This window comes from the organism of the source record quoted next, unplaced genomic scaffold (assembly GCF_019419815.1).
Source record: "Pyrus x bretschneideri cultivar Hongxiangsu unplaced genomic scaffold, Pyrus_bretschneideri_v1 Contig1, whole genome shotgun sequence".
NCBI classification, from domain to species: domain Eukaryota; kingdom Viridiplantae; phylum Streptophyta; class Magnoliopsida; order Rosales; family Rosaceae; genus Pyrus; species Pyrus x bretschneideri.
In genome coordinates, this window is record NW_025999390.1 from 137083 (window position 1) to 162159 (window position 25077).

The following is a 25077-nucleotide window of genomic DNA, read 5'->3' on the forward strand; positions in this document are numbered from 1 at the left end:
TCTCTCTTTCGTAATCCTGATGAATAATAAAATGGCCCACCATAATAATTTACGGTGCACCCACCTCGCAAATCTCGAAAACCCCCTGCCTCCTTCCGACGATTGCCACGTGGTCCCCTCCATCAAACCGACCTTCACGCATTTATCCGAACAAGGCCGACACTGAGGGGTCCCACACTTGCACTCCTCCCACGTTCTTCTTACACGTTGCGGCCTCTTACTGGTACATGCTCTCAGCACCAGTACGTCTCACCTCTCTTCCTTGGCATTTGTCTACTTTCTTCTTTTGCCTTTAAGACTGTTTGATTTCCATTATTTGATTTGCCTACAAGGAAGGCACAACTCGCCGCTCCTAACGGGCACATTTGCCATCCTGACACGCGTCGGCTATCCATGGCGAGTGGAAATTTGCGTGGGTACCAATTCTCCTCTCGCCCTTTATGATTGAATTGAAGTCACCACGTCGGTCGGTTACAATAGGATATAAATCGCATATATAATTTGCTTTTAACTTAATGGCGTCATACGCGTGTGGGTGGATGCTATATAAAGCTCACTCTCTGCATAAGCAAAGAACATCAAAGCAACATTTCATTTGCTCTCTTCACAAAATCATTATTCTTTAAGTTGGTTGTGATTTGATATTAAGAAAGTATGGCGGAGGAGTACAACAAGAGCCAAGAACACGAGTACGAGAGGAAGACTGGGGATTACGAGGAGGGATCTGGTGCAGGCGAGACCAAGGATCGCGGGTTGTTTGATTTCTTGGGGAAGAAAGCGGAGGCGAAGCCAACTTCTTATCAGCATGAGGAGAAGCCAGCTTCTTATCAGGAGGAGGAGGTGATCGTCACTGAGTTTGATGAGAAAGCCAAGATCTCCGATCATCATAAGGCACCGGCTCCTGATCAGTACACATCATCATACAGCAAAGTAGAAGAGGAGGAGGACAAGGAAAAGAAGCACGAGAATCTCTTGCAGAAGCTTCACCGATCTAACAGCAGTTCTAGCTCTGTAAGTATTCGTATTTGGAAATTTTTTTTTTTATTACAAACGATTTGCTTTTAAGCTAATTAAAAGGAAATCATGTATTGTATCATACATATTTTTGGCAAGATTTCTTAACCCAAAAAAGAAAGGAATCTGGATCTCGCAGTATTTTAGGAATCCGTAAATTATGTTACTTCATCGGATCCGATTAGAAATTATTTTAAATATTTTTATTTAAAATTAAATATAGACAATACCGATCAAAATTTACATTCGTTCATCATACACATGATTAGAAATTATTTTAAATAATTTTTTTTAAATTAAATATAAACAATGCCGATCAAAATTGAACGTACGATAAACAGATACATTTCATGAATTTCTAAAATCTCACCAAAGGATTCTGAAACGATCCTGTTGGGATTTTATAGATCAGGGTTTTTCTGCATATTCCGCGTGTAATCACGTAGTGTTTACGTTGCTTATATATTTGACATGACATATAGAGTAATACTAAGAAAATTAATTAGTAGATTAAATTAACAGATTAAAAGTGTCACCAATATAAAAAATGAGGATAAATATTAACAATTTAATCATAAATTTTCATATGCTTACAAAATTTAGTCAAAACAATTTAATCGTCCAAGCATTCCTCTAACATTTGTCCTTGTTCTTAATTTCCATAACTTGAATGTCTAAACTGTATGAAATCTCTGAACATTCGCAGTCAAGCGATGAGGAGGAAGATGAAGAGAAGAAGAAGAAGAGGAAAGAAAAGAAGGGATTGAAGGATAAGATCGAGGAGAAGATCTCCGGTGATGATCACAAGGAAGAAGGCTATCGCAAAGAGGACACGAATGTCCCAGTGGAGAAAGTGTACGAGGAGGAACATCATCATCAAGCTCCAGCTCCGGTTGTCCATCACCACGAAGAGCCCACTGATTACCCAACTGAGGAAAAGAAGGGTTTCCTCGAGAAGATCAAGGAAAAGCTTCCTGGACACAAGAAGACTGAGGAGTTTCCAGTTGCTGCTGCTTCGTACGAACAGCAGAGTCACGACCATCATGCCGCGGAGCCACCGGTAGTAGCCTCTTATGAAGCTGGCGAAGAGCCCAAGGAAAAGAAGGGTATTATGGAGAAGATCAAGGAAAAGCTTCCTGGGTACCATTCCAAGACCGAGGAAGATCACAAGGACATCAAGGAGAAAGAGAAGGATACTCCTTCCTACTAATCAAGGGATTAAGAAAAAAACAACATATATAATCTTGTCTTGTGTTCGGAAAGAATGGTTATGGTGGTTTCATTTGTGGTTTGTTAATTTCCTCCTCCCTGTGATGGGTGGTTTATTTGCCATCTTCTATTGAGAGTATATTGGCTTATATGCAAGTTTGTTTAGGGTTTCCGTTGTAGGGTTCTCTTTGGTTTGGGAGGACCTTGAATTTCTTTTGTATGTTATTTAAACATTTTGTTGATTAATAAGATATTTGTTCTTCCTTTGTATTCCCTTCGTGTGGTCTCTGTGTGTGTGTGTGTGTGTTTATGTATAAGATGTATATATATATATATATATGTGATGCATATTTATGAACGGGATTATATGTTGAATGGTTCTTTGTAAATTTGTTTTATGGTCAAATTTTACAATGTTGATATTGTTTTGGAGTAACTTAATAAATTAACTATTGAAGAAGCAAATGAAGTAATGTAAGAAAATGCTCAAGGGATCCCCATTTCCTTAATTAATCCGGACGGTCACTTGGATCCATGTACTATATAGTGTTGTACATGCGTGAAAGTTAAGAGTAACATGGAGGTGGGAGTGATAAGTAGAGTAACATGATGTCAAAATGCGCAGAGGTGCAAAAGAAGTGGAGGCTTGATTGGTCACGATAGGAATATCAGTCATATCTCTTAATTTAGACTTTTAACTTGTGATATTATAAGTCTATATACATTATACTGCAACGAAAGTAGCATAAATTAATTTCTAATTTTTCCTCTCTATTCTTATCGTGAGTTTGTTCTAGTATGTAAAGACGCATGTTAACACAAAATGTGGAAGGGTTCTTTGAATCAATTAATTCAATAATATTGTTACAACATTTACATTGTCATCTTGTTGTATTTACTTGGATCTCACCTGCTTGCTTCTTTATACCTACATTATTTCAATTGGACCGAAATATCAAAGATGATGTCCGTTGGGAAAATGATGGATCGTGCTTGCACCACTCATCTTATTATCTCGATCGATCGTCCGTTTCTTACAACTCATGAGCTGATGCTTCATATTCCTACGAAGTAATTGTAAAATCCCACATCGACCAACGGAGAAGGGGTAATGTGTCTTATATGTACATACTCCCCTCTATATATAAAGAGGCATTTTGGGAACTCACTGGCTTCGGGTTCCATCAAAACTTCGAAGTTAAGTGAGTTCGGACGAAAGCATTCTTAGGACGCGTGATCCACTGGAAAATTCTCATATCAGTTCCTAGAAACAAAACCGTGAGGGCGTAGCTGGGGCCCAAAGTATACAATATTGTACTACGGCGGAGCCTGGACTAGGATGTCACTCTGCCATTCGGTGCGGATGTGCCGGCAAGGATGCCGGGTTCCCCTTAAGTGAGGTGGATTGTAAGATCCCACGTCAACCAACGGAGAATGGGTGATATGCCTTATGTGTACATGCTCCCCTCCATACAGCACGAGGCCTTTTGGGAACTCAATGGCTTCGGGTTCTATCGGAACTCCGAAGTTAAGAGAGTTCGGGCGAGAGCATTTCCAAGATGGATTACCCACTGGAAAGTTCACATGGCTTTGGGTTCCATTAGACCTCCGAAGTTAAGCGAGTTCGGACGAGAGCATTCCCAGGATGGGAAATCCACTGGGAAGTTCTCATGTGGGTTCCTAGAAGTTCACATGGCTTCGGGTTCCATCAGAATTTCGAAGTTAAGCGAGTTCGGGCGAGGGCATTCCCAGGATGGGTAATCCACTGGGAAGTTCTCATGTGAGTTCTCAGAAACAAAACCGTGAGGATGTGGTTAGGGTTCAAAGCGGACAATATTGTGCTACGATGGAACCGAAACTGGGATGTGACAGTAATAATATAACATATATTATTTACATTCAACATCCTTTCATATATGGAATCTTAATCCGTAATGAAAATTTAATCTCTAAGTCAGTTGATTGATCAACTAATTCTCTATTGTTTGATAGCGAGCCAATTTGCCTATACGAAGGGAGGGGGGTGAGGAAGGAACGAAAACAGCAAAAAGATAAAAAAGAAAATGAAGGAGTGATCGTGTGTGTCTGTCTCCCTGAAGCCGTAAATTGCGGCTCATTGACGTAAAAGGAGTTGTGACCGGAAAGCTCTCGCAGATGGACGGATGGGATGGTACTGGAGTTAACGGAGGAACCACCGCACATTCCTCGCGCTCTAGTCTTTAGTTTTTTGGTCATGATGAACATTGCTACATTTAGGCCCACATTCTGATGTCTCGACTTTACCTGTTTGTGGGTAATTTCACGACACAAATGATTCACGTTGATTATCAAACTCGGTACTGAATATCATGCATGTCTGGCGGTACTGAACTACTTATAGCACGCAGTTGAGAGAAATTTCTCTTAACTATTCTAACCTTAGGGATCAAATGCAGTCTGCAACCGTTGCTATTCAAATGTTCAGGTTGGGAAGCAGATCATGCTTTCTGTCCCTAGAGATTAGTCCTCTTTTACAATTCACAACTCATACCTATGTCCATCGCATGCGCACTGACAAATTCTTTACCAAAACACAAAGGCAGTACCATTCCAACATTACTGAGATTCGTTTACACCTTTCTGCATAAATCAATCTAAAAACTAAAACCCCTCACAAGTGACATGTACCATAAGAAAAACAGCCACCATGAGCACTCACCATAAGGCCTGCTCTTGACACCAGTACGAATGGATTTAACAATCTCTAAGCTACCGATTCTTGCAGAATTCCCCACAATGGCCAGTTGGCGGCTAAGGGAAGCAGTCAAGGAGACCCTTATAAGTAACAGCAATGGTGAATTTGATGAGGGTACTCACATTGTAATAGCAGGTCTTCCTAATACACACAACAAAGATATGAGGTACATACTCAACCCTTAAGGAAATTTATTGTTTAACACGTTTGGCATGAGACCTACCTAAATTGATTCCTAGGGAATCAATTTCTTAACTTCGCACTACTTAAATCTAGCTTCCACTCTCTATGGTCCTCACACGTCATCATCTTACATTCAAGAATTCGAGAAATTAGCCAAAGCGATGGCAAAGGGAGACAAAGGGCTTCCTTAAGGTCCCTTACCACCACATCTTTCCTATGTACAACTCAGGCTCATAGTTGATTGTTCTGGAGACTCTTTCCTTTGTACAACTCACGCTCTTAGTTGATTGCTCGTCTCCTGGCTCTGATATCATCTTAAATTTCAGGTAGACGGGTCATGGGCCCACTCCAACGGGTAGACGGGCCATAGGCCCACTCCAACAACATTAATACTGTCCCCACTTAGCCACCTACTCAATCCATCAAGTATGAGGTTTTATTACAAAAGGTCTCGGTGTTAGTTAGAGTGGGGTAATTCTGTTTAAAAGGTTTATTCTCAAGCCTTCTGGCCGATGTGGGATAGAGGATATCTAACAACTCACCTCCCCCAAGATACAAACTTTGGGGGTTATTAAAGAGGATATCAACTTACCCAAAAGTGGATCATTCAAAAAGGGAGATAGACCAACTGCCACGTTTTGGAGTGCTAACTTAAGATATGACTTATTGACGGAAGGGACATATGCAGTGGTAGAGATGCTTCAAGGAAAACACTGGTTTCCTGTTTACGACGATGATGATTTCTCCCTCTTTTTCAAGTGGAATGTAGATACCAGTAGCTTATATGGCACAGCAACCATAGAAGGGGAAAGACCGAGGGATGCAAATTCGGGGGTTTACAGGCTAAGGCATTTTGGTTCAGCAAAGTAAACCAAGGATTCCCCCAACACCTGCTTCACTGGCGCATCTAGTGGATTTGCAGTCTCTTAAATGTTTATTTAGTATTTTTCTTTCATGTGTATCCCTCTTAAAGAAAATAAGAAGATAAGGTAACAAGGGATGCAAATAAGTACTCATTTAGAAAATGAAACCTTTCATGCTTATTGATAGCTTAGAGTACATATAAATGTAAAGGCTGTTGCACACAGAAGTAATTTACTCATTGCTCATATAGATTACACATCGAAGGCATTGCCCTTCAATGAGCAAATCGAAAGCGCTGTTGATGTCTTCAAACCTCACCTCATGTGTCACAAACTCATCCAGTTGTAGTTCCTGATACCATGAAAATCAAAAAATTAAAAGGATATCCAGTTACAGTAAAGCGAAAAACAATCCAAGTAAACAGTTTACTCCTAAATCACCTTGTCCATGTAACGATTGATGAGAGCAGGGATATCCGATTTAGGTTTGAGTCCTCCGAATAAGGATCCCATGAGGGTTTTGCCGCTGTGAAGGATATCACTAGAGGGAAGGCTCACCTTTGACCCTGGTTTGTCCACGCCTAACACGATTGTTTTTCCCCAACCCTGCAGTTGAAAAGAAAGATATTAATACACTGTTCAGTGAAAACAAATTATAGCCGCCTAAATTCATCCTGACGACTGATGGAGGTTCACAAGCCTTCTGGGCATAGACTTACATAAAATATGATGCATGTTATAATCTAAAACAACTAGCTCCCACATGATCAGAATTATGCACTTTCTTGTTTTGATAACTAATTATCAGAAGGGGAAAGATGTTCAACAAAAGACAGCAAAAGACATGATAGTGATAATGTCTGTGTGTGTGAGAGATAGGAACGGTAAAAGGGGGGGGGGGGGGCGAGAGGGGGAGAGAGATAGAGCAAGAACCTTTCGGCTACAAGCATAAGCTTCTTGCACCAATGATGCCAGTCCAACACATTCAAAGCAATAGTCTGCACCCCCGCCAGTCATCTCAATGATCACCTGTTTTACATGAGAAAAAAGAACTGGAAATGCTTAGTAGGATAACCAAGTGAACCAGAGGTGAAAAATTAAATACTACAATCTCTGAATAGTCAGGCATAGTTTTAGAGAAAACCTGGCTCGCAGATTTATTCTCACAAGTTGCAGCATTCACAAAGTCGGTGAGGCCCAACTTCTTTCCTGTGGTGATAAGAAAAAGAACAATAAGTGGTGATAAGAAAAAGAACAATAAGTGGTGATAAGAAAATGAACAATAAGTGGTGATAAGAAAATGAACAATAAGGTCTATATTCTTTGCAGAAAGCACATTCACATGAATACAAAGCTTTTTGCTAACAAAAGTAAGATCAATTTCTTCTGATAGAATCCAAATACCAATTTCAAATTTGTCCGGATTCACATCCACTCCAATAATTCTAGTAGCTCCACAAAGTCTTGCTCCCTCTGCGACCTGGATAATTCAATCACGGACGTGATGCAATTAATCACATATCATAAAGAGGAAAAGTAGCAAAAAGATATGCAGACTACGTTCTGCAAGAACATACAGCTAATCCAATTGAACCTAGCCCAAATATAGCAACAGTTGATCCCTTCTCCACATTTGCTGTCTTCCAAGCAGCTCCAACTCCTAAAGCCAAATTTGTCAAAGATTGATATAGATGTTATCTAAATTTTTAGTGAGATGCGACTACACATGTACACAAAAAAATGGATTTTTTAGAACAACTCTAGATTTTTCAAACACCACACTATCTCAATAAGAATTATAAGGAATTTCTAGTGTACCTGTTGATACTCCACAGCCGAGAAGGCATGCCCTATTTGGAGGTACTGCAGGGTCAATTTTTGTGACATGGGCTACGTCAACCACTGTATACTCTGAAAAACTAGACACGGACAAAAAATGGTATAGAACCTCCCCATTGAGGTCTGTGAATCGGCTAGTCTCGTGTCTTGGCATAAAAGGTGAGAGCTTGAAGGGGAGTTTTGTACATAGGTGGCTCTTTGTGGATTTGCAATCTACGCATTCTCCACATTCTGGCATGAAAGTTGGGATGACAGTATCTCCTTCTGAGACCTCATTGACATCCTCCCCAACACTCTCCACAACCCTATGACAAATAAGCATTGATGGACAAGTATATCAGCAGTGATGATCAAACAAATGTGTCTGAAACATATGACAACCAAAGCTTCTAACTGCCCTTTGCAGCAAAAGTTAGATGTGGTTGGTGACCGATCCCCGATTATACTTGTGCTGATTAAGGAAATTAAAAAAAGTATACATACATCAATGGACATGGTAAAGATTAATAAAGTGATAGACTTGGCCTTTCTTTCTTCCCTTTAATTTTTGGCAGTTCCTAACTTGCTAGTTGCTACTTTATCATGTCTTGGAAAGCAAATGGCAATAAGACGTATAGGAAAGCGTTGGAGCTCACCCCACAGCTTCGTGACCAAGAATTCTGGGGAAAATTGCAGGAAAGTCCTAACAAACAAAAAGTTTTGGAAGTAGTAAGCACCAACTACTTGTTAATTAATTATATAGGAGGAAAGAAGAAGGAAAGAAAGAACCTTCATTTTCCAGAAAGTGATATCGCTGTGGCAGAGAGAGGTACAGATAATTCGGATGCGGACTTCATGAGGCATTGGCGGCGCCACCAGGATCTCTTCCAGAATTAGCGGCTCCCCTGCCTTCCGACTCACCGCAGCTATTAATTAACATGCAAATTCAAGTGCAACACATATCAGTCAGAGTCAGACTACTATTCATTTGAACTTAATCATGCATTCATTAGCAGCAAGAGCAAGAAAGTTAATCAATAATTAATAATCAAAGAAGAGAAAAAACCGAAAAGAAAAGAAAACCTCTGCATCGAATAGGCTTCCCTCTCCATCTGCTTCCACCCGACAATCTCTGATGCTCCATTGCTAAAGCGCTCGCTCTCTCTCTCTCTCTCTCTCTCTCTCTCTCTCTCTCTCTCTAAACTTGTGAGCCTGTCTGTCTGCTGTGACTTGTGAGTGCGTTTAAGGCATTAGGCATGGACCATTTTTGCAGGAGTAATTTTATTCTTACCATAATTTTATACTACATTTTTTTACTATTTTAGGTGGCAGATGAGTTGGACAAGTTACATAATTTAATTTCAATTTTTTTGTTAATTAAAACACTTAAATAATCTTATGGGAAGAAGGAGACTCCTCGTATAATACAATCATCATTTAATTAACAATTTTTTATTAATTATTAATTAACATTTTAAAATTAAATATTAATTAATTTAGATGATGTGATTGTCTACGTCAGATGTCATTAAAAATGAGATATAATTGTAATACAAAAAGATACTAAGAATAACATTGTTTTTTTAGAGGTTTCTGGTCAGAATTCAGAAAAAGGACGTGAATAAGGACCGTTACAAACGTAATCATTTGGAATTTTGGCTGGCCTTTGGACTTTGGACCTTGGAGTTGGGAGTGGCCAACCAGTAGTTTTTAGCAATAAAATATGTGATTAGAAAATATTATCAGTAGATTAGTAGGTTAATGAAATAAGACAGCCTGCCTACAATTAAATTAAACTATGAATTTTATTCTCAATTTACAATATATAATTTGCTGTAAAATTGACGGTATGTGCAGTGGAATAAATAAATAAGACACAAAATTTACGAGGTTCTTCTACCGTCAGTGTGATTGGAGTACGTCATCAGGGCAGTAGTGGTGCTTTCATTATAATCTGAACTAATAAAATTACAAATATAACCCTCTCTATTATCTCCTCTCTTTTTCCTCTCTTTGCCATGAGTCTTCTGGCTTCTCTCTTCCTTTTTTTTTTTTTTTTTTTTTTCTGTATCTTTATTCTCTTCGTATCTCCTTTGATTTGTAGGCAAAGTAGTGGCAACTTCTAGTGGAAGGACATGTAGAGTGGGATGAGTGGGATGTAGTGGGTTGACCATCCACATATTGAATGGCTCATAATATTATAACATAATTATATAATAAAACTAATTGATCAATGAATGATCGAGTTCGTCCAATGAAATCAAATAATAAATGACAAAGATGTAGGATATACATGTGACCAGAGAATCGGAATATGTCTGATCATGCGATTCATGCCCGTGTAGGCAGCCCCTCATCCCTCATTTATAACTAAAGGGACTAAGCAAATTAGTTTATGGATTACTAAAAACAAAATAGTTTCTAAATTACCGATTTATTGTTAACTCCCTCCCCACTCAAAGATTGTGTGTGCAGAATTGAAGGTGCTATTTTACCCAGCAAACCCCCAGATATTGTGCGACAGCCTCTCGAGTCAAAACAAAAGTTGGCGGCCCTTGGAATGACTGACTCAAGTGGCATCAATTTTGCTAGCTCAAACGTAATACAGTGGCCTTTACTGATATTGGTGTCAATGTCTAAGCTATTTTTTTTTTCATCATCCCATGACTTGAGGGTAGATTTGCAACTTTAACGTTTTTTCTTAAAAATAAAAATAAAAAACCCTCCTCATATGCACTATTCGTACACTAAACAAGAAAATAATAACATTATATTCATGCAAGTTTTGAAAATTACAACGTCATTGTTTAATGTTGATAGTATAAAACCATCAATAATATACAACTAATTATACTTTCATTCCTCCTCATATGCACTCTTCGTGCACTAAACAAGAAAATAATAACACTACATCCATGCAAGTTTTGAAAATTACAACATCATTGTTCAATGTTGATAGTATAAAACCATCAATAATATACAACTAATCATACTTTCATTCCTTCTCAAAATCTTATGGACAGTTTCTAAATTTTTTTTCTAATACAAGAAATTCTACGACGTGAAAATTAAATATCAAAGGATATGAGTAAATAAATGTAGACGCTTAAGTCACCTAGCCACAAACATCTATTTATCTTATTTTGGAATTAAGTCAAACGTCTAAGGTTTTTAAAATTTGTTCATTAAAGAATGAGTTATCCCAATTTTTTTTACTTTGAGTTATCCCAAATTTAGCTTGCACTTGGTATTTGCCATTTCCTAATTTAATCCCAAATGTGAGGAAGAAAGTTGAAGTCAACAAGAAAATTAGCTTTTAAATTTTTTTTTTTAAAAAAAAAAAAGAGAAGAATTGTTTTCTTCAAGTCATTTTAGGATTTTGCTTGCTATAAAAAAAATAGTCATTTTAAGTTCTAAATTCCAACAGATATCGTACACACCTCTCGTTTAATAGGAACCGGAACCGGAACTGGAACCTTCCGAAAATTCCCCAAGTTTGCAGTTAGGGCTTTTGTATTGTAATTGAAGACCACCGGAACCGGACTTTCCAACGTTGTTACTTTGCATCAGCCAGTTGAGGCCTGCGATCGCCGTAGGATTGAACGATTATCGGGTGTGTAGATTTGCTTTTTGAAGATCAAATGTTTTGTTTGTTTGTTTGTTGGAGTTTGGAATTTATATTCTCAGCATGACATATAGCCCGTGATATTCGGCAATTCGGCATTTGAAGGGTCCAATGCAATTCCCAAATCAATGAAATTTCCAGTCTTATAGGGTTTGACTGCAAAACCCTAAATATTTGTTTGCACGTTCAGATTCAGCTCTGTCGAGCAATAGCATCATCCGGGATTCTATTGCGTATTGCAAAATCAGACAATATCTGTTATATTGCTTGTCGATTCTGCGAATTATGTACTACTGTACTAGGAAGTTTGATCTTTGTTGTTGAAGGAAAAATGATGTTTGATTCTACAGGCAGATACTAAAGGTTGGAAACTTGAGGTTACTTTCTGAACCATTTCGACTAGCATGGAAGATCAGCACTCCAACGAAGGCGCCAGTTCCGGCAATGTTGTTGGGGCCACTTCTGATTCAAATCTTGAGATCAATATTAAGACTTTAGACTCACAGATGTACAGTTTTCAAGTTGATAAAAATGTGAGTTCTAGTCTTTGGTCATGTCTTTCGTAATGCTTACTTATATGGGTTTTAGTTTTGTTATTTGTCATATCTAAACCGTGAGCCAACTGCTAGGAACTACATGTTTGTCCCTGCCCTTATCAAGATATGATCCCTTCAAGATCTTATTTATTTTATATACTGAGATATTTGTACATATACATTTTTATTTCAGATGCGAGTTTCACTGTTCAAGGAAAAAATAGCTGATCAAACAGGTGTACCAGTCGGTCAGCAGCGGCTGATTTTCAGGGGAAGGGTGTTAAAAGATGACCATCCTCTTTCTGAGTATCGTATCCTACTATTCCGAACATGTATTGTTTACATTAGATTTATATAGGAATTCTGGTGCGTGTAGTATGTTCACCCAGGCAGAATGCTTGAAATTTGAGTAACTGAATTGGATCTCTACCTGTCATCTGTCAGCTGGGTTGGTTAGTTTATTGTGTCACCACAATACATATGTTGACACACAAACCTCTTGTATGACATTTCAATTTTTTTAAGCTTTCAAAATTTTAGGTATTACAATAGTTATTGTTGATCCCCCACTTAGTTTCTATTGCTAAACCTTTTGGGAGTGCCTCATGATCAAATCCTTGTTGTCCTGCAATGTGGTTGCTGTTGCACATCTTAGCCACTGTTGATCAGTTTCAGCATATGATCCCTTAACCTCTTGTAGATTTGGAAAATGGGCACACATTGCACTTAGTTATTAGGCAGCCATCCCAGCCACAACCTTCATCGGGTACAAGTTCTGGCGAGGCACATGTGAATAGTGGTAAATAAGTAATTTGATTTTAGTAGTGTTGGTACTTCTATTTCAGGTTTAGAGTAATTTGTTTTTTGAGCAATGTTGGTATATAAGCTTCTTGATGTAATTTGGCAGGAAATGATGCTAGTGGTGTTCCTCATGGTCGCATTGGCCAGATATCTCACAGTGTAGTTCTTGGGACATTTAATGTTGGAGATCAAGGTGAAGGCGCTGTTCCTGATCTTAGTCGGGTTCGTATTCGCTTCTTGTTGTGCTAAAGTAATGGATTTATATGTGTGTGTGTGTGTGTGTATTATATATAAATGGGTGAGGAGCCTTAAAGTTGTACTTCCGGAAGCACATTATACTTTATTCTTTCTTGGTAGCTTATTGGCGCGGTTCTGAATTCTATTGGAATTGGCACCCAGGCTACAACTAATGGCACAGGCAACCCACAGTTCACTACTTCGGTGAGCAATGAATGTTTCTTGAAATTACAACCAGATTTGTCTAATATCCTAAGTATTTTTCTCACTTGCAATTGTGGTCCAGATAAAATAAATTGATCAAATTACTAGTTTCTTGAAACTGCTGTAATCTTGTAAAACTAAAGAAAATGTCATAAGTGTTCATGGGCTAACGTTCCTTAGGAAAAAAGTATAAATTTATTGTGTGGTTTTCCTACAGTCAAACACTCCTGGTCCGCCTCGTAATGGAAATGAAACAGAAGGGTCTCATAATGTCAACGGAGGAAGACATCAAGCACAGTCTGGACAGGCATTTCCTACTCAACCATTCCGAACTTTTCCTCAAGCTGTGCAAACTCCTCTTGCAGCTGCAGCATTTCCTATGCCTTCATTAAATATGGTATTGTTATGATTTTTTGGGCATGTCTTATAAGTGAATTGGACATGTATGTGACTGCTTAATGTTTTTTATGTTTTCTGTTCAGCCAATTCCACACTCTTTGGATACACTCTCCGAGTTCATGAAGAGAATGGAGCAGGGATTATCGCAAAATGGTTAAAAACCAAAAAGTCTTTTACTATACAGTAAGACATAAGGAATAAGCTAAAATTTTCTGGTTTTATTTAGGTTATCAGCCAAATACATCTGCAACCAATACAGGAGACCCATCTAGGGTGAACTTACCTTCCACTGCACAGGGGATGCCCACACCTGAGGCATTGGGGATTGTTCTTCGTCATGTAGAGCGACTACTCAGCAATCATGCTGTTTCTGTGCTATCTGTAAGACTTCTAAATTTATCTTTCCCTATTGATTATGCTGTTTATGCTATTTTTTCCAGAGAAACTATGATGGCACCATACACATACAATGATCATTTTCCCTCGAATTAACTGTTAGTCTTGGACTTAAAAAGTTTTGTATTTTCTCATTTGGGTTGTAGAAGAAGGGTTCCTTTGCATGCTAGAGCATATCGTATCTAAGTTTCAATTGCATTGTATAACAATGCAGTTCAAAGATTTCATGTCTTCTATGATTAAAGGAATTAAAACTTGCCTTTTGATAAGGATACAAACTTTTTGAGACTTGGATTATTAAAGTGCTTGCTTACCACAGTCATTATTCAATCCGCCCAGCTGATCAGTTCAGTTTGGTGGATTGGATCAATTTCAATAGATTCACGTGTAATATGAAGATTGAAGCTATTGTAAAGTGTTTTGCTCATATCATGTACCAAAAATAATTCTCAAAGAGAGTTATTGTTTCCATACTTTCAAATGCTTACCAGCTCTCATTTATTAAAATGGAAAGCTTCATCCTGATAAAGATTCATGACCATTTCATCTTTATTTACTGCTTGTGTTAACTGATTCTGAGTTTAATTTTAATTTGCTGCAACTTTGTAGCACATTGCAGGACGCTTGGAACAAGATGGAGCGTCTCCTGATCCATCTGTGAGAGGTCAAATTCAGACAGAATCTATACAATTAGGACTTGCAATGCAACATTTAGGTTCTCTTCTTCTTGAGCTTGGCCGAACGATTTGGACCCTTCGTATGGGGCAGTCTCCAGTATGTTCTAGTTTGATCTCAATGTCCTGGTTTAAATCTGTGAATAATAGGCTATAGTTGTTTATAATTGTTGTGGCAAAAAAATCTACAGGGAGAAGCTGTTGTGAATGCTGGGCCAGCAGTTTATATATCCCCATCAGGGCCTAATCCTATAATGGTCCAGGTTTGTTGATGCATTTATTATGAATGTATACATACTATCACATATGGATTAAGCAAGACATGCAAATGAAAACATATAAATTATTTATAATGAATAAGTCGAGTGAAAATTATTATTATTGGGGACTAATTTTGATAGTATAGTGGAGAAGCAAAGTATGGCCATTAGTTCAGTAAGTGTGGTTGTTTAACTCGGCGTTTTATCTTTTTGTTGGTATATCCATTTTTTGAGCTTTGGTTAATTTTGGTTTAATTATATTGATTTTGTTTAGATGCCAACCAACCCCCGCGAATAATGTTTTGTTTGCAGCCTTTCCCTCTTCAAACAAGCTCACTCTTTGGTGGTTCTGTACCTCAATCAAACCCTGTGAGTTTTGGTCCTGTTGGGATTGGAAGTGCTCCAAGGAATGTAAACATCCATATACATGCTGGTTAGTAAAATTTATCGCTGACTTGAAGCTTTTACCTTTTATGTATCAATGCAAAACACTTTTTACCATCGAGTACCTCACTTGCACAAATTATTTCCGCAGTTGGTGCTAGGGGTAGTAATGGGGAGGGTATCCCATCTGGTTCTAGGGATTCAGGTGGCAGGGTGCTGCCAGTGAGAAATGCAGTTGGTGCCACTATTCCATCCTCCCAAATTGGTGTTTCAGTCTCCAATGCGTCACAACCCAGTTCTGGTGTTTCGGTTTCACAGCAGCCTTCTGGCTCCTCGGTTTCCTCCATTGTTGCTGAACTTAACTCACATTTTATAAATTTTGTTGGCGATACACAAGCTGAAGACACAGTTCAATCAGGTACCTTGCTGTATGTGCTTTGGCTTCTGTGGATATAGAATGTCATTCTAGTTTTCCTAAGCTATTTTGTTCTGTAATCAGGTCAGGATGTGTCCACTGTTCAGAATCCATCTGTTGAACCACGTAATTATGCAGGAAGCGAACCTCCAAGTACTGGCTATGTCGATGTAGCTGGTGTGTCACTACCTGGTTGCACATCTGAAAGTGACGGTCAGAAGGTATGTTTCACACATTCTTGGAATTCCCTTCATTTAGGTTGTTTTATATATTTATTTATTATTTCACTGATGTAATCCGATGCCCATCCGTAATGTGTCAAAGTTCGTAATTCTCAGGATTCAGGAAGTGTTAGTACCTTGAAAAACGATTCAATATTCCCGGTTGGAGGTTCTCTAAGCTCTTCAAGTGACCAAAACACCATGGTGAGAGAAGATGAGAGGGGAAATGCTCCACAATCCAGTGAGAAGCAAGCTGAGGATGCGAAATCTGTTCCACTTGGTTTAGGACTCGGAGTTTTGGAGCGTAAGGTATAATAATTTTGCATCTGTTTCATTGATTTCAGAAAAATCTGTTACAAACCAAATTTCCCCCACCCCCCCCCCCCCCCCCCCACTTTAGTCTTGATATATCAGCAGTTTAAAGTATAAATACTTGGCCACAATATGATGGATGTAGTGCTTGGGGAAGCAATTAAGAGTACATACTATTGGTTTGTTTTTTTTTCAGGCTCCTACATATTAAAATAAATAAATACTTTGCAGTCAATTTTCATTTAGGTTGTTACTGAAACTGTATCATTGATCCAATCAGAGACAAGCCAGGCAGCCAAAACTGCTGACCAAGAATGGAGATGGTGGAATAACTAGTTCTCCCATCAATCAGAATCAGCAAGTAATAGGTGGCCAGCAAGTTTCACAGTCCCTTGCATCTCGTAGTTCTGATGTAAGTAGGATGAATTCAAGTGATGTGCCAGCAAGACAAACAGTGCCTGCTGTTGGGCAGGTCAGAGATGGTAGAACATTGGGAGGGCAAGGTCTTGTTGGCCAAGTTGATATGGGAAGCATGATGTCTCAGGTTCTGCAGAGTCCAGCCCTGAATGGTCTGTTGGCAGGTGTTTCAGACCAAACAGGAGCGGGTTCTCCCGATATATTGAGGAATATGTTACAGAACTTTACACAGAATCCACAGATGAGGAATGCTGTCAATCAGATTGCTGAACAGGTTGACAGCCAAGATTTGGGAACCTTGTTTGGAGGAGGCCAAGGTGGTGGGATTGATATGTCCAGGATGTTCCAACAAATGATGCCCATTGTAACTCGCGCTCTTGGGGCTGGATTAAATCCCGTCCGGCCATCCTCTGCTTTGGTTCCTGAATCTCGTCCACCCCACAATGAGCGAGGTCTCAGTAGAGATGATAATGTCCCTAATTCTGAGGTGTGTATATGGACTTCAAAACTTGTCTATTCGTCAAAGTCTTGGATCAACATTTCACTTTTCTGGGACAGTGAGGGTTTTTGTATTTTTGGCCGTAAAGGGTTATGGTTTGTTTTTTAATTGAGCCATAAATTGCAACTTGTAATAGCTCTTTTTCTTTATGCTCTAGATTAATCTCCAAGAAGTGGTTCAGAGGATTGAAAACCTGAATGCACCGGGAGATGTTTTTCATGCTCTAGTTGAAAATTCAGTTCAGCTGTCTGGCGGAGGAAGTGGTCCTCAAGAACTTGTGGATGAGTTGTGCAGGGACGATCATCTCTCCAGTGTATGTGTTGTATGCTTGACGTTTGTGGGAGGTGCTAGTCTTGAGATTAATCCGTACTGTATTTAAACGGTTGTGCTTTTTCCACTTGTGCAGGAATATGTTCAAATATTACGCAGGGACATACGGCGACGGCTTGAGGGTGATTCAGGGAAGGACAAGTGCTAATACTGCCTTGCAGGCGGGCGGGTGGGTGTTGCTATGGATAGTATATGGCTTCCAACGGGGAGGATCGTGGGTTTACTTGTGTTTTAGAGTTGTCATTTGAAATTTGTTTTACAGATTGATCAGAATGTCGATGTCCAAATTGGGATTGGGGGTTTGGTTTGATCTGCCTGGGATGTACCATTTGGTTCGTTGTTGGAACCAACCAGTTTCATAAATTATTAATTGATTTCTATTGTAAACACAAAAATCAGTTGTGAATCTGAGTTAATAGATTAGCTGACGGCTTTTTTAGTTAATGTCAGTATTTGGTACGGGCTCCGCTAAACTTTTACGATTATTGAATTACGAATTTTAATTTTTCATGTGAATGTGACATTTGGTTGACGTATAAAAGTTGTTTATGTTTGATAGCGATCATATATATGTACTAAGGAATAGTAGCATGCCAAAGTGAAGGGCAGCTTCGTAAATATGTACAGACGCCAAAATTGTTCGTGTGTTTTCGAAAGTAAAGAAAGAGAGGCGAGCGGAACAAAACTACTCTCCTATTCAATATTTGAGTCGCAGTCGCAAACAATAACTGGGAACATTCCTCATCCGTTCGCAGCTCGTGAGCTTCCCACCAAGTGTCTTCACGTTCAATGGAGTCGTCAGCCGACGGCAAGCCGAAGAAGGCGGGGGGCCGCCAGTGCTGCATCTGTCATGAGAGACGGGCCGCCCTCAAGAGACCCAAAACCCTAGAGCAGGTAATTTCTCCTACTGGTTTGCAGGGAGTAAAACCCTAGAATTGAATTGAATCGGTTATTGTATGTGAAGATTTGCAGGGTGTGTTTCTACGAGGTGTTTGAGCAGGAGATTCATCAGGTCATCGTCGAAAACCAGTTATTTAAGCCTGGTGAGCGCATTGCCCTCGGTGCCTCCGGCGGTAAAGGTAAATTAATTAATCAAGCTGTGCTTCCAGTGCTGCTGAGTGGTGATAAATTATATGCCGTTTTGGATTGTAAAAGTTATGTTATGTGGACCTTAACTTCCTTCTGCTCATTTCCTTTCGTGTTATTTGCTGCCTTCAGATTCCACTGTCCTCGCTTATGTATTATCCGAATTGAATAGGCGGCGCAATTACGGTTTGGATCTCTTCCTCTTGTCAGTTGATGAGGGCATTACTGGCTACAGGGACGATTCTCTTGAAACCGTCAAAAGAAATGAAATCCAGGTCAAGTGAATTTCGACTATGAATTTTCGGTCATGTCTAATGCTTTGTGTTTCTCTCTTTTTAAAGCTTTAATTGACTCTCGTTTGTAATCTTTACTTTCAGTATGGATTGCCGCTGAAAATAGTCTCCTACAAGGATTTGTATGGGTGGACCATGGATGAAATAGTAAAGATGATAGGTCTCAAGAACAATTGCACCTTTTGTGGTGTTTTTCGTCGTCAGGTATTTGGCTGTCTTGGAAATTGGCTGTTTTTCATTTTCTAGGCATCTTGTATAGATGTGTTTAGACATGAGCACGGCATTTTGATTTTTTGACAATATATGATATTTCCACAGAAACTTATGCTGCTTGTTACTTAGTTATGAATGAGTAATTTAAGCACTAAAACTGGTCATTGAAACTTTCTGCATATAACACCTCCAAAACGCTGGCATTTGTGAGCTTTCTCTTTCTTTAAGGATGGAAGGCATGATCGAATTCTATTGGTTGCGAGAGATAACAAGGAACATTTCAACATAATGGATATATCTATTTACCTCCCAGGCCCTCGATCGTGGTGCTGCACTGTTGAAGGTAGACAAGCTAGCTACTGGACATAATGCAGATGATATTGCTGAAACAGTTCTTTTGAACATATTAAGAGGTGACATTGCAAGGTAATTCATTGTTCATATTCCATCAAGGGTTTTTTTTCGTCAGTTTGTTTGTATGTTGAACTGAATTTATGGTTTTGTTTTGCAGATTAAGTAGATGCACTTCAATTGTCACTGGTGAAGACGGGCCAATTCCAAGATGCAAACCTTTTAAATACACCTATGAGAAGGAGATTGTTATATATCCTGGCTGCTGAAATATTCAGTACTCTGATATTTTTTTTTTTCTCTTTTCTTTCATCTCTGTTATTCATCTTAATGTTGAGTTGGAATTCTTTGCAAAGCCTTGACTAATTTTGCACGTATGCATATTTCAAGAGGCTGGATTACTTCTCCACTGAATGTAATCTATCTTTCCTCTCAAGTCTTCCTCGGTTATTTTCCCTCCACTCAACCACCATTTGCACTATATTTCTATGTTTAATGCTTTTACCGTTAGATCTCAGAAGACATTTTTGTCAAATTGCAGGCATTTATTCACCCAATGCATATCGTGGTTTTGCTCGTGAATTCATCAAGGATTTAGAAAGAATCAGGTGAGTGCCTTGCTGAGAGAATGTTTCACTGGTTGGCGTTGTAGTTTTCAGTTTTCACAAAAAAAAATTGACTTATTATATTACATTTTCAGTATGCACATTCTGTACTCCTAGTTTGACATTTTACTGGACTTCTTTCAACTGAAGACCTAGGGCTATACTTGACATCATCAAATCAGGGGAGAATTTCAGAATTTCAACTTGTACAAAAATGCCAGAACAGGGGACATGTGAACGGTGCGGTTACATTTCCAGCCAGGTAAGTTTGTTACCCTAGCATACGTGACGTGATTGAGATATCTGATTAATGTTACGCATTCTCATTTGCTTTCGTTACTTGGGTAGAGTTTGGTTAGAGAATCTGAACATTTGTTGTTTTATTGTGCAGAAATGGTGCAAGGCTTGTGTTTTGCTAGAGGGGCTGAATAAGGGTTTGCCAAAGCTGGGAATTGGGCGGAGTCGAGGACTTAATAACGATGGGAAGAATGATACGAAGGAAAGAAATGGAACAAAAAGTATTGAAAGCAAGCAATGTGGGAGTTTGGATTACTGATTAAACGTGCAGGCTATATGGTATAAAATCATGATTGACAGTAATGGTAAAGCTAGGTTTGGATATTCGTTGCAACACTTGTAATGATTTGGTTTTAGCGGGCAATTACTTGTTTACGTTTCCTCATCTGTAGCTTAGTTGACATGTTTACCCTAAGGATACGATTAAATCGTGTAATTTCCAATTTTGTCACAAGATTTTCATCAATAAAACAAATTAGTTTTCTAGATCGAGTGGGCAATGGAGCATTACTTGTAAGAGAAGTTTTGTTATGATACGGAAAATTTTGAAAATATCAGCTGCCTCACCACACCAGGCTCACCTTCTGATCTCGTTCACAAAACTTCGTATAAATTTGAGTGACTTTTGGTTGAGAAAGCGTTGGTGCTGTCAGTGCTCACTGCTCAGCTTAAAGTAAAGATTTTAGGTCAGGTTCTGTACGAATTCAATTCAGGTAAACAAGATTTAGTGGTTTGCTTGGACTTGGAGCTTGGGATTGAAAACGTTCTATTGATTCTGATCCTGTGATGGATTTCGCATGTTATCTGTTTTCTACAAATTCTATGTAAAGTTAAGGGTTGTCTGTTTTAGTTATGAAACATCTTGGGCAGGCGAATCAAGTGCTTAAAGTCTTTCAGTTTCATGTTTCCTTATAATTCTCAAGTGGCTAGCGGATATTGTGTTATGTATTTGTGTCTGGATATTTGAGGGTTGATGTGTCGGACACCCTGCATCTAGTTCTGTAACACTACCTAGTACCTACACACTAAACTCTGAACATCTCCTCTAATTGAGTAAAACTTCTATATACCGGTTAGATAATCCCCCTCTACCAACACACTTTGAACATCTCCTCTGATTGAGTAAAGCTTCTACGTACTGGTTTCATACGCTTCTATGTTTCTCCTCTCGTGGCCAAACTTTTTCTGCTCCAATTCATGGAATTTCTATCATGCTAAAGCTTGTGTTGCCATATCATTGGTTCTTGTGCTTGCACACACATAGGCTTCTACACCGTTGAAGCCGGTACCGCATTCTTTAGTCTCATCCACGAACAAGGAGGATGGAAGACTGAATTATCCTAATGGGTTTAGGGCGTTTTGCATTAAACTTCTATGTGTTGCATGATTGGTTGGGCAAATGACTTGTTAGCCTATGTATTCAACTATTCGGGTTGGAAAACACTTGGTTCCTTGCATGTAAGGGGTCATTCCTCCTTGTAGACGATTCAGATATGTGGTAGAACTATTCCTTTTCTAGTTTCAATGAGATATTTTCTTACATGTTGAACTATAATTGACACTTAAAGAAGAATGACTGTTTATACGTAAGAAATCAAGCAGTGTTCGTTGTGCTTTTACTTTTATTTCCTTTGGTACATAATTGTAGAGGTCTTTTACCGTGTGACCCGAAATTACTTTCCCTTGCATGCATCTCACTGAACGAATTTCATGTGAGCCTTCAATAGTATGAAATGAATGCATTGAAGCAATTGGGAGGGTCAGTTTAAGGCCCTCTTAATTTTAAGAAAAAGAAAAGGAAAGTGTTATGTTAGTAGGATTTGGATCCCATCCTGATTCAAATTGTGGAGATTCTAGGGATCTTCACATCTTACTCATTCATCGTACATCATGCAGTTAAATTTTATTATTTAAAATTAAACATAAATAGTAACTAACTAAAAATAACCGCACGATGTACGATGAACGGTTAAGATATGAAAATTCTTAAGATCCTCTTCGAAGAAGATCAAGAGAGAATCCTCATCATATTAGTAATAGAGTGGTGTCATCATATTTGAATTTTTGAGAACTGGTCAGCTAAATTGTAGTGCAAGTAAGGAACTTTTGTAGCCTTCACACTTCCATTCCATTTTCCATGTGAGAGAGAGAGAGAGATTAGGGATTCGGTTGTGGGTTGATTGAGATTTGAGAGCAATGTTTGTTTACATATCGTATTACTTTTTGTGGGCCTCAGCCTGACTGACTACATGATTATGAGTCCAACAAAAGTTATAAATCCTTTTTGGAATAAATGTTTTTGTGAAACAGCTGTCTTGTGTTATATTGCGTTACTATACTACTAGTCTACTAGTATTGATTTGGTGTTTTTTTTGTGGTGGTATGGTTTGAGTTCAACATGCCCTGTTCATGGGACCCCCAGCAAAGCAAACAAACATATTTCAATTAAATTTTTGGGTTTTGGGCCGCATTTGAAAACGAATTTAGAAACTGCGTGCGCATGTTTTACGTCGGGGAGTTGCTATTTTATTTTGTTTTATCACTAAATTTACTACTTCAACTATTCTTCTTGTTTGCGGGAAACAAAGAACGAACGCGTGGGCGATCAAATCGCTTCCTATATGATAGGAATTCTGATTTTAGGTATTGAGTTATGAATTTTAATGTACAACTCGCACTTGTTATTTTATCTTTGGTCGGATTTTCTTGCATGTTTATTTATGCTACGACAATATAAATTAATAAACAGTAACTTAATTGGTAATTAGTTAGAAAATGGTTATTCAAATACAAAACTCATGTTACGTTACACAAGTGATAATATAGGAGAGATAATCAAATTTAAAACCTTGTATGTAGGAGCAAATGTTGTTATTTTTATTTTTATTTTTTTATAAAAGAGGAATAAGTGGTGGCAAGCCACGGTTATCCATTTCTTTCAAGGGCTGAAAAAACTCACAGAATCAAATATTGTTAACTTGAGCTACAACATTTTAGGACATTCTAGGAGCAAAAAGAGTGGGTAAAATGTGGTTGAAATAAAAGGCAGGTATAGTGTCATTAACAAAAAAAAGTCTGAATTCAGTTAACTTGAAAAATAAAGACTCGCCAACTTTCACATGCTTGCTTTTGTTCCACGGATATTGTATTACCGTACCCCATTTATGTCAAAATAACTAGAAAAGAAAGAAAGGGACGTGAACAAAGTGACTTTTTGGTGGACATTCAAATTATGTATAACAACTGTAATAACATACTAAAGTAATTTGGAATAAGAACAATTAATTGTCACATTATGTGGTTTGAAAAATACGATCTAAAAGAAGTAGACCATATTTTGATTTATAAAATTTAATTTAGAAATTAATTTGTCAAGCATTACTCATACAAAAGATGTGTGCAAATGTGTAAAATCACGACATGCAAAAGATGCCGCTATATCTGTTGAAAATTACAATTATAGAATGTAGAGGTAACGTCTAAGATTCACGAGAGCATTGACCGTAGGGATAACAACGGTTTGGTTTGGGGACATAAATGTTATATCTATCCCCATAACCACGAAAATTAACCATATACATAACCGTAAATTACCCATCAGTGATTATCCATAACCATATCCACTGGTTCAATCCGTTATCTGTTATATCCATCTTCATCAAAAAACAAAATATATATATATATATATTCATCTAATTGACGCATTATAAATTTTAGTAGATACTAATTCCGTCATTAAATAGCAACATCCAATTACAAAAAACATAACAATATATTTGAAGTTGTTCATGATAACATGAACCAATTTCTTGACAGTGAGACTCTTGAAGAGAGATGAATCTGATAAACTTGTAACATTTGATAATTGATATATAAAATGATTCAATGAATTAATTGGGTTGAGTATACAATAAGAGTACTGAATTGATGAAGTTGTTGGTATGGGCCATGCATGATGTTTGGTGTATAATAAAGATAACATAGGATTTGATGCATGCATAATGAATTAGTATAGAGAGGGTTTGGTAAATTGAATAAAATTATATTATATATCAAATATATATATATATATAATATTTGGGTCGGATATGGATTGAGGATCCCTATAATCATATCCAAAACCATAACCAAATAAAATTTACAGTTTTTCCCCATATCCATACCATACCCGAATTTTCATATTCAAATCCAATTCATTCGGACGGTTATCCATAATTATCCGGTTTAACGGTTAGAATTATCATCTCTAATTGACCGTGATATATGTAATTTTTATTTTTTTTTTTTTGAGTTAAGTTTTGGTTTGGATTAGGCATTATATATTAAATTAAAAGTATATGGCCAATGGCAAATCAGAGTTGGGTGGAAAATGGTTGAGTTGACTAATGAGTGATGAGGGATGGGTTGAGTGAGGGCAGAAGAGGGCCCCGCTTTGTTAAAAACTCCACATTCTCTCACATGCATTCTCTTGGTCCTGGGATGGCGCCAAAGCGAAACCCCCACCCATCCCAACCACCTCACCTCCAGACACACACAGTCGCAAGTACAAACACCAACCCAACCCAACCCATGTGGCAGACACACACTTCACACTCCCAATTTATTCACTTCATAATTCAAATTTAATTATGGATAACAGCCACACATTATGTGTGTACTTAAATATATAACATTTTTTTTTAAAATTATAATCTAAACGGA

General features: G+C 38.2%; 4 protein-coding genes across 7 annotated transcripts; 3 read left to right on the forward strand and 1 right to left on the reverse strand.

Moving 5' to 3' along the window:
• Positions 1-595: 595 nt before the first annotated feature.
• Positions 596-2493, forward strand: LOC103927172 (dehydrin COR47). Its single transcript, XM_009336070.2, has 2 exons — positions 596-1011; positions 1721-2493. The coding sequence occupies exons 1-2, from the start codon at positions 655-657 to the stop codon at positions 2222-2224; spliced, it is 861 nt and encodes a 286-aa protein (XP_009334345.2). The 5' UTR covers positions 596-654; the 3' UTR covers positions 2225-2493.
• Positions 2494-6156: 3663 nt separating this feature from the next.
• Positions 6157-9069, reverse strand: LOC103927182 (alcohol dehydrogenase-like 7). Its single transcript, XM_009336080.3, has 10 exons — positions 8905-9069; positions 8611-8747; positions 8478-8524; positions 7822-8147; positions 7581-7663; positions 7408-7483; positions 7148-7212; positions 6937-7032; positions 6445-6609; positions 6157-6355 (listed from the first exon to the last, which is right to left on the reverse strand). Exons 1-10 carry the CDS (start codon positions 8963-8965, stop codon positions 6236-6238), a joined length of 1176 nt encoding a protein of 391 aa, XP_009334355.1. The 5' UTR covers positions 8966-9069; the 3' UTR covers positions 6157-6235.
• Positions 9070-11206: 2137 nt separating this feature from the next.
• On the forward strand, positions 11207-17990 carry LOC103927188 (ubiquitin-like domain-containing protein CIP73). 2 transcript variants are annotated; one of them, XM_048576179.1, is made up of 18 exons: positions 11207-11434; positions 11801-11979; positions 12176-12293; positions 12683-12781; positions 12890-13005; positions 13141-13224; positions 13442-13621; positions 13707-13776; positions 13850-14004; positions 14629-14793; positions 14885-14956; positions 15266-15386; positions 15489-15755; positions 15837-15973; positions 16091-16282; positions 16566-17189; positions 17359-17514; positions 17608-17990. In XM_048576179.1, exons 2-18 carry the CDS (start codon positions 11851-11853, stop codon positions 17677-17679), a joined length of 2757 nt encoding a protein of 918 aa, XP_048432136.1. In that variant the 5' UTR covers positions 11207-11434; positions 11801-11850; the 3' UTR covers positions 17680-17990. The 2 variants fall into 2 exon arrangements, with proteins under 2 accessions (XP_048432136.1, XP_009334368.2); XM_009336093.3 differs by having other exon boundaries at positions 11208-11434; positions 11797-11979.
• A 133-nt stretch (positions 17991-18123) lies between these two features.
• Positions 18124-20862, forward strand: LOC125473452 (cytoplasmic tRNA 2-thiolation protein 1-like). Of its 3 annotated transcripts, none has more exons than XM_048576284.1 (10): positions 18124-18425; positions 18496-18610; positions 18750-18892; positions 18995-19114; positions 19437-19549; positions 19635-19727; positions 19849-19889; positions 20016-20082; positions 20230-20341; positions 20471-20862. In XM_048576284.1, the coding sequence occupies exons 1-10, from the start codon at positions 18321-18323 to the stop codon at positions 20633-20635; spliced, it is 1074 nt and encodes a 357-aa protein (XP_048432241.1). In that variant the 5' UTR covers positions 18124-18320; the 3' UTR covers positions 20636-20862. The 3 variants fall into 3 exon arrangements, with proteins under 3 accessions (XP_048432241.1, XP_048432280.1, XP_048432311.1); XM_048576323.1 differs by having other exon boundaries at positions 18532-18610; XM_048576354.1 differs by lacking the exon at positions 18124-18425 and having other exon boundaries at positions 18500-18610; positions 18790-18892.
• The last annotated feature ends 4215 nt before the right edge of the window (positions 20863-25077 follow it).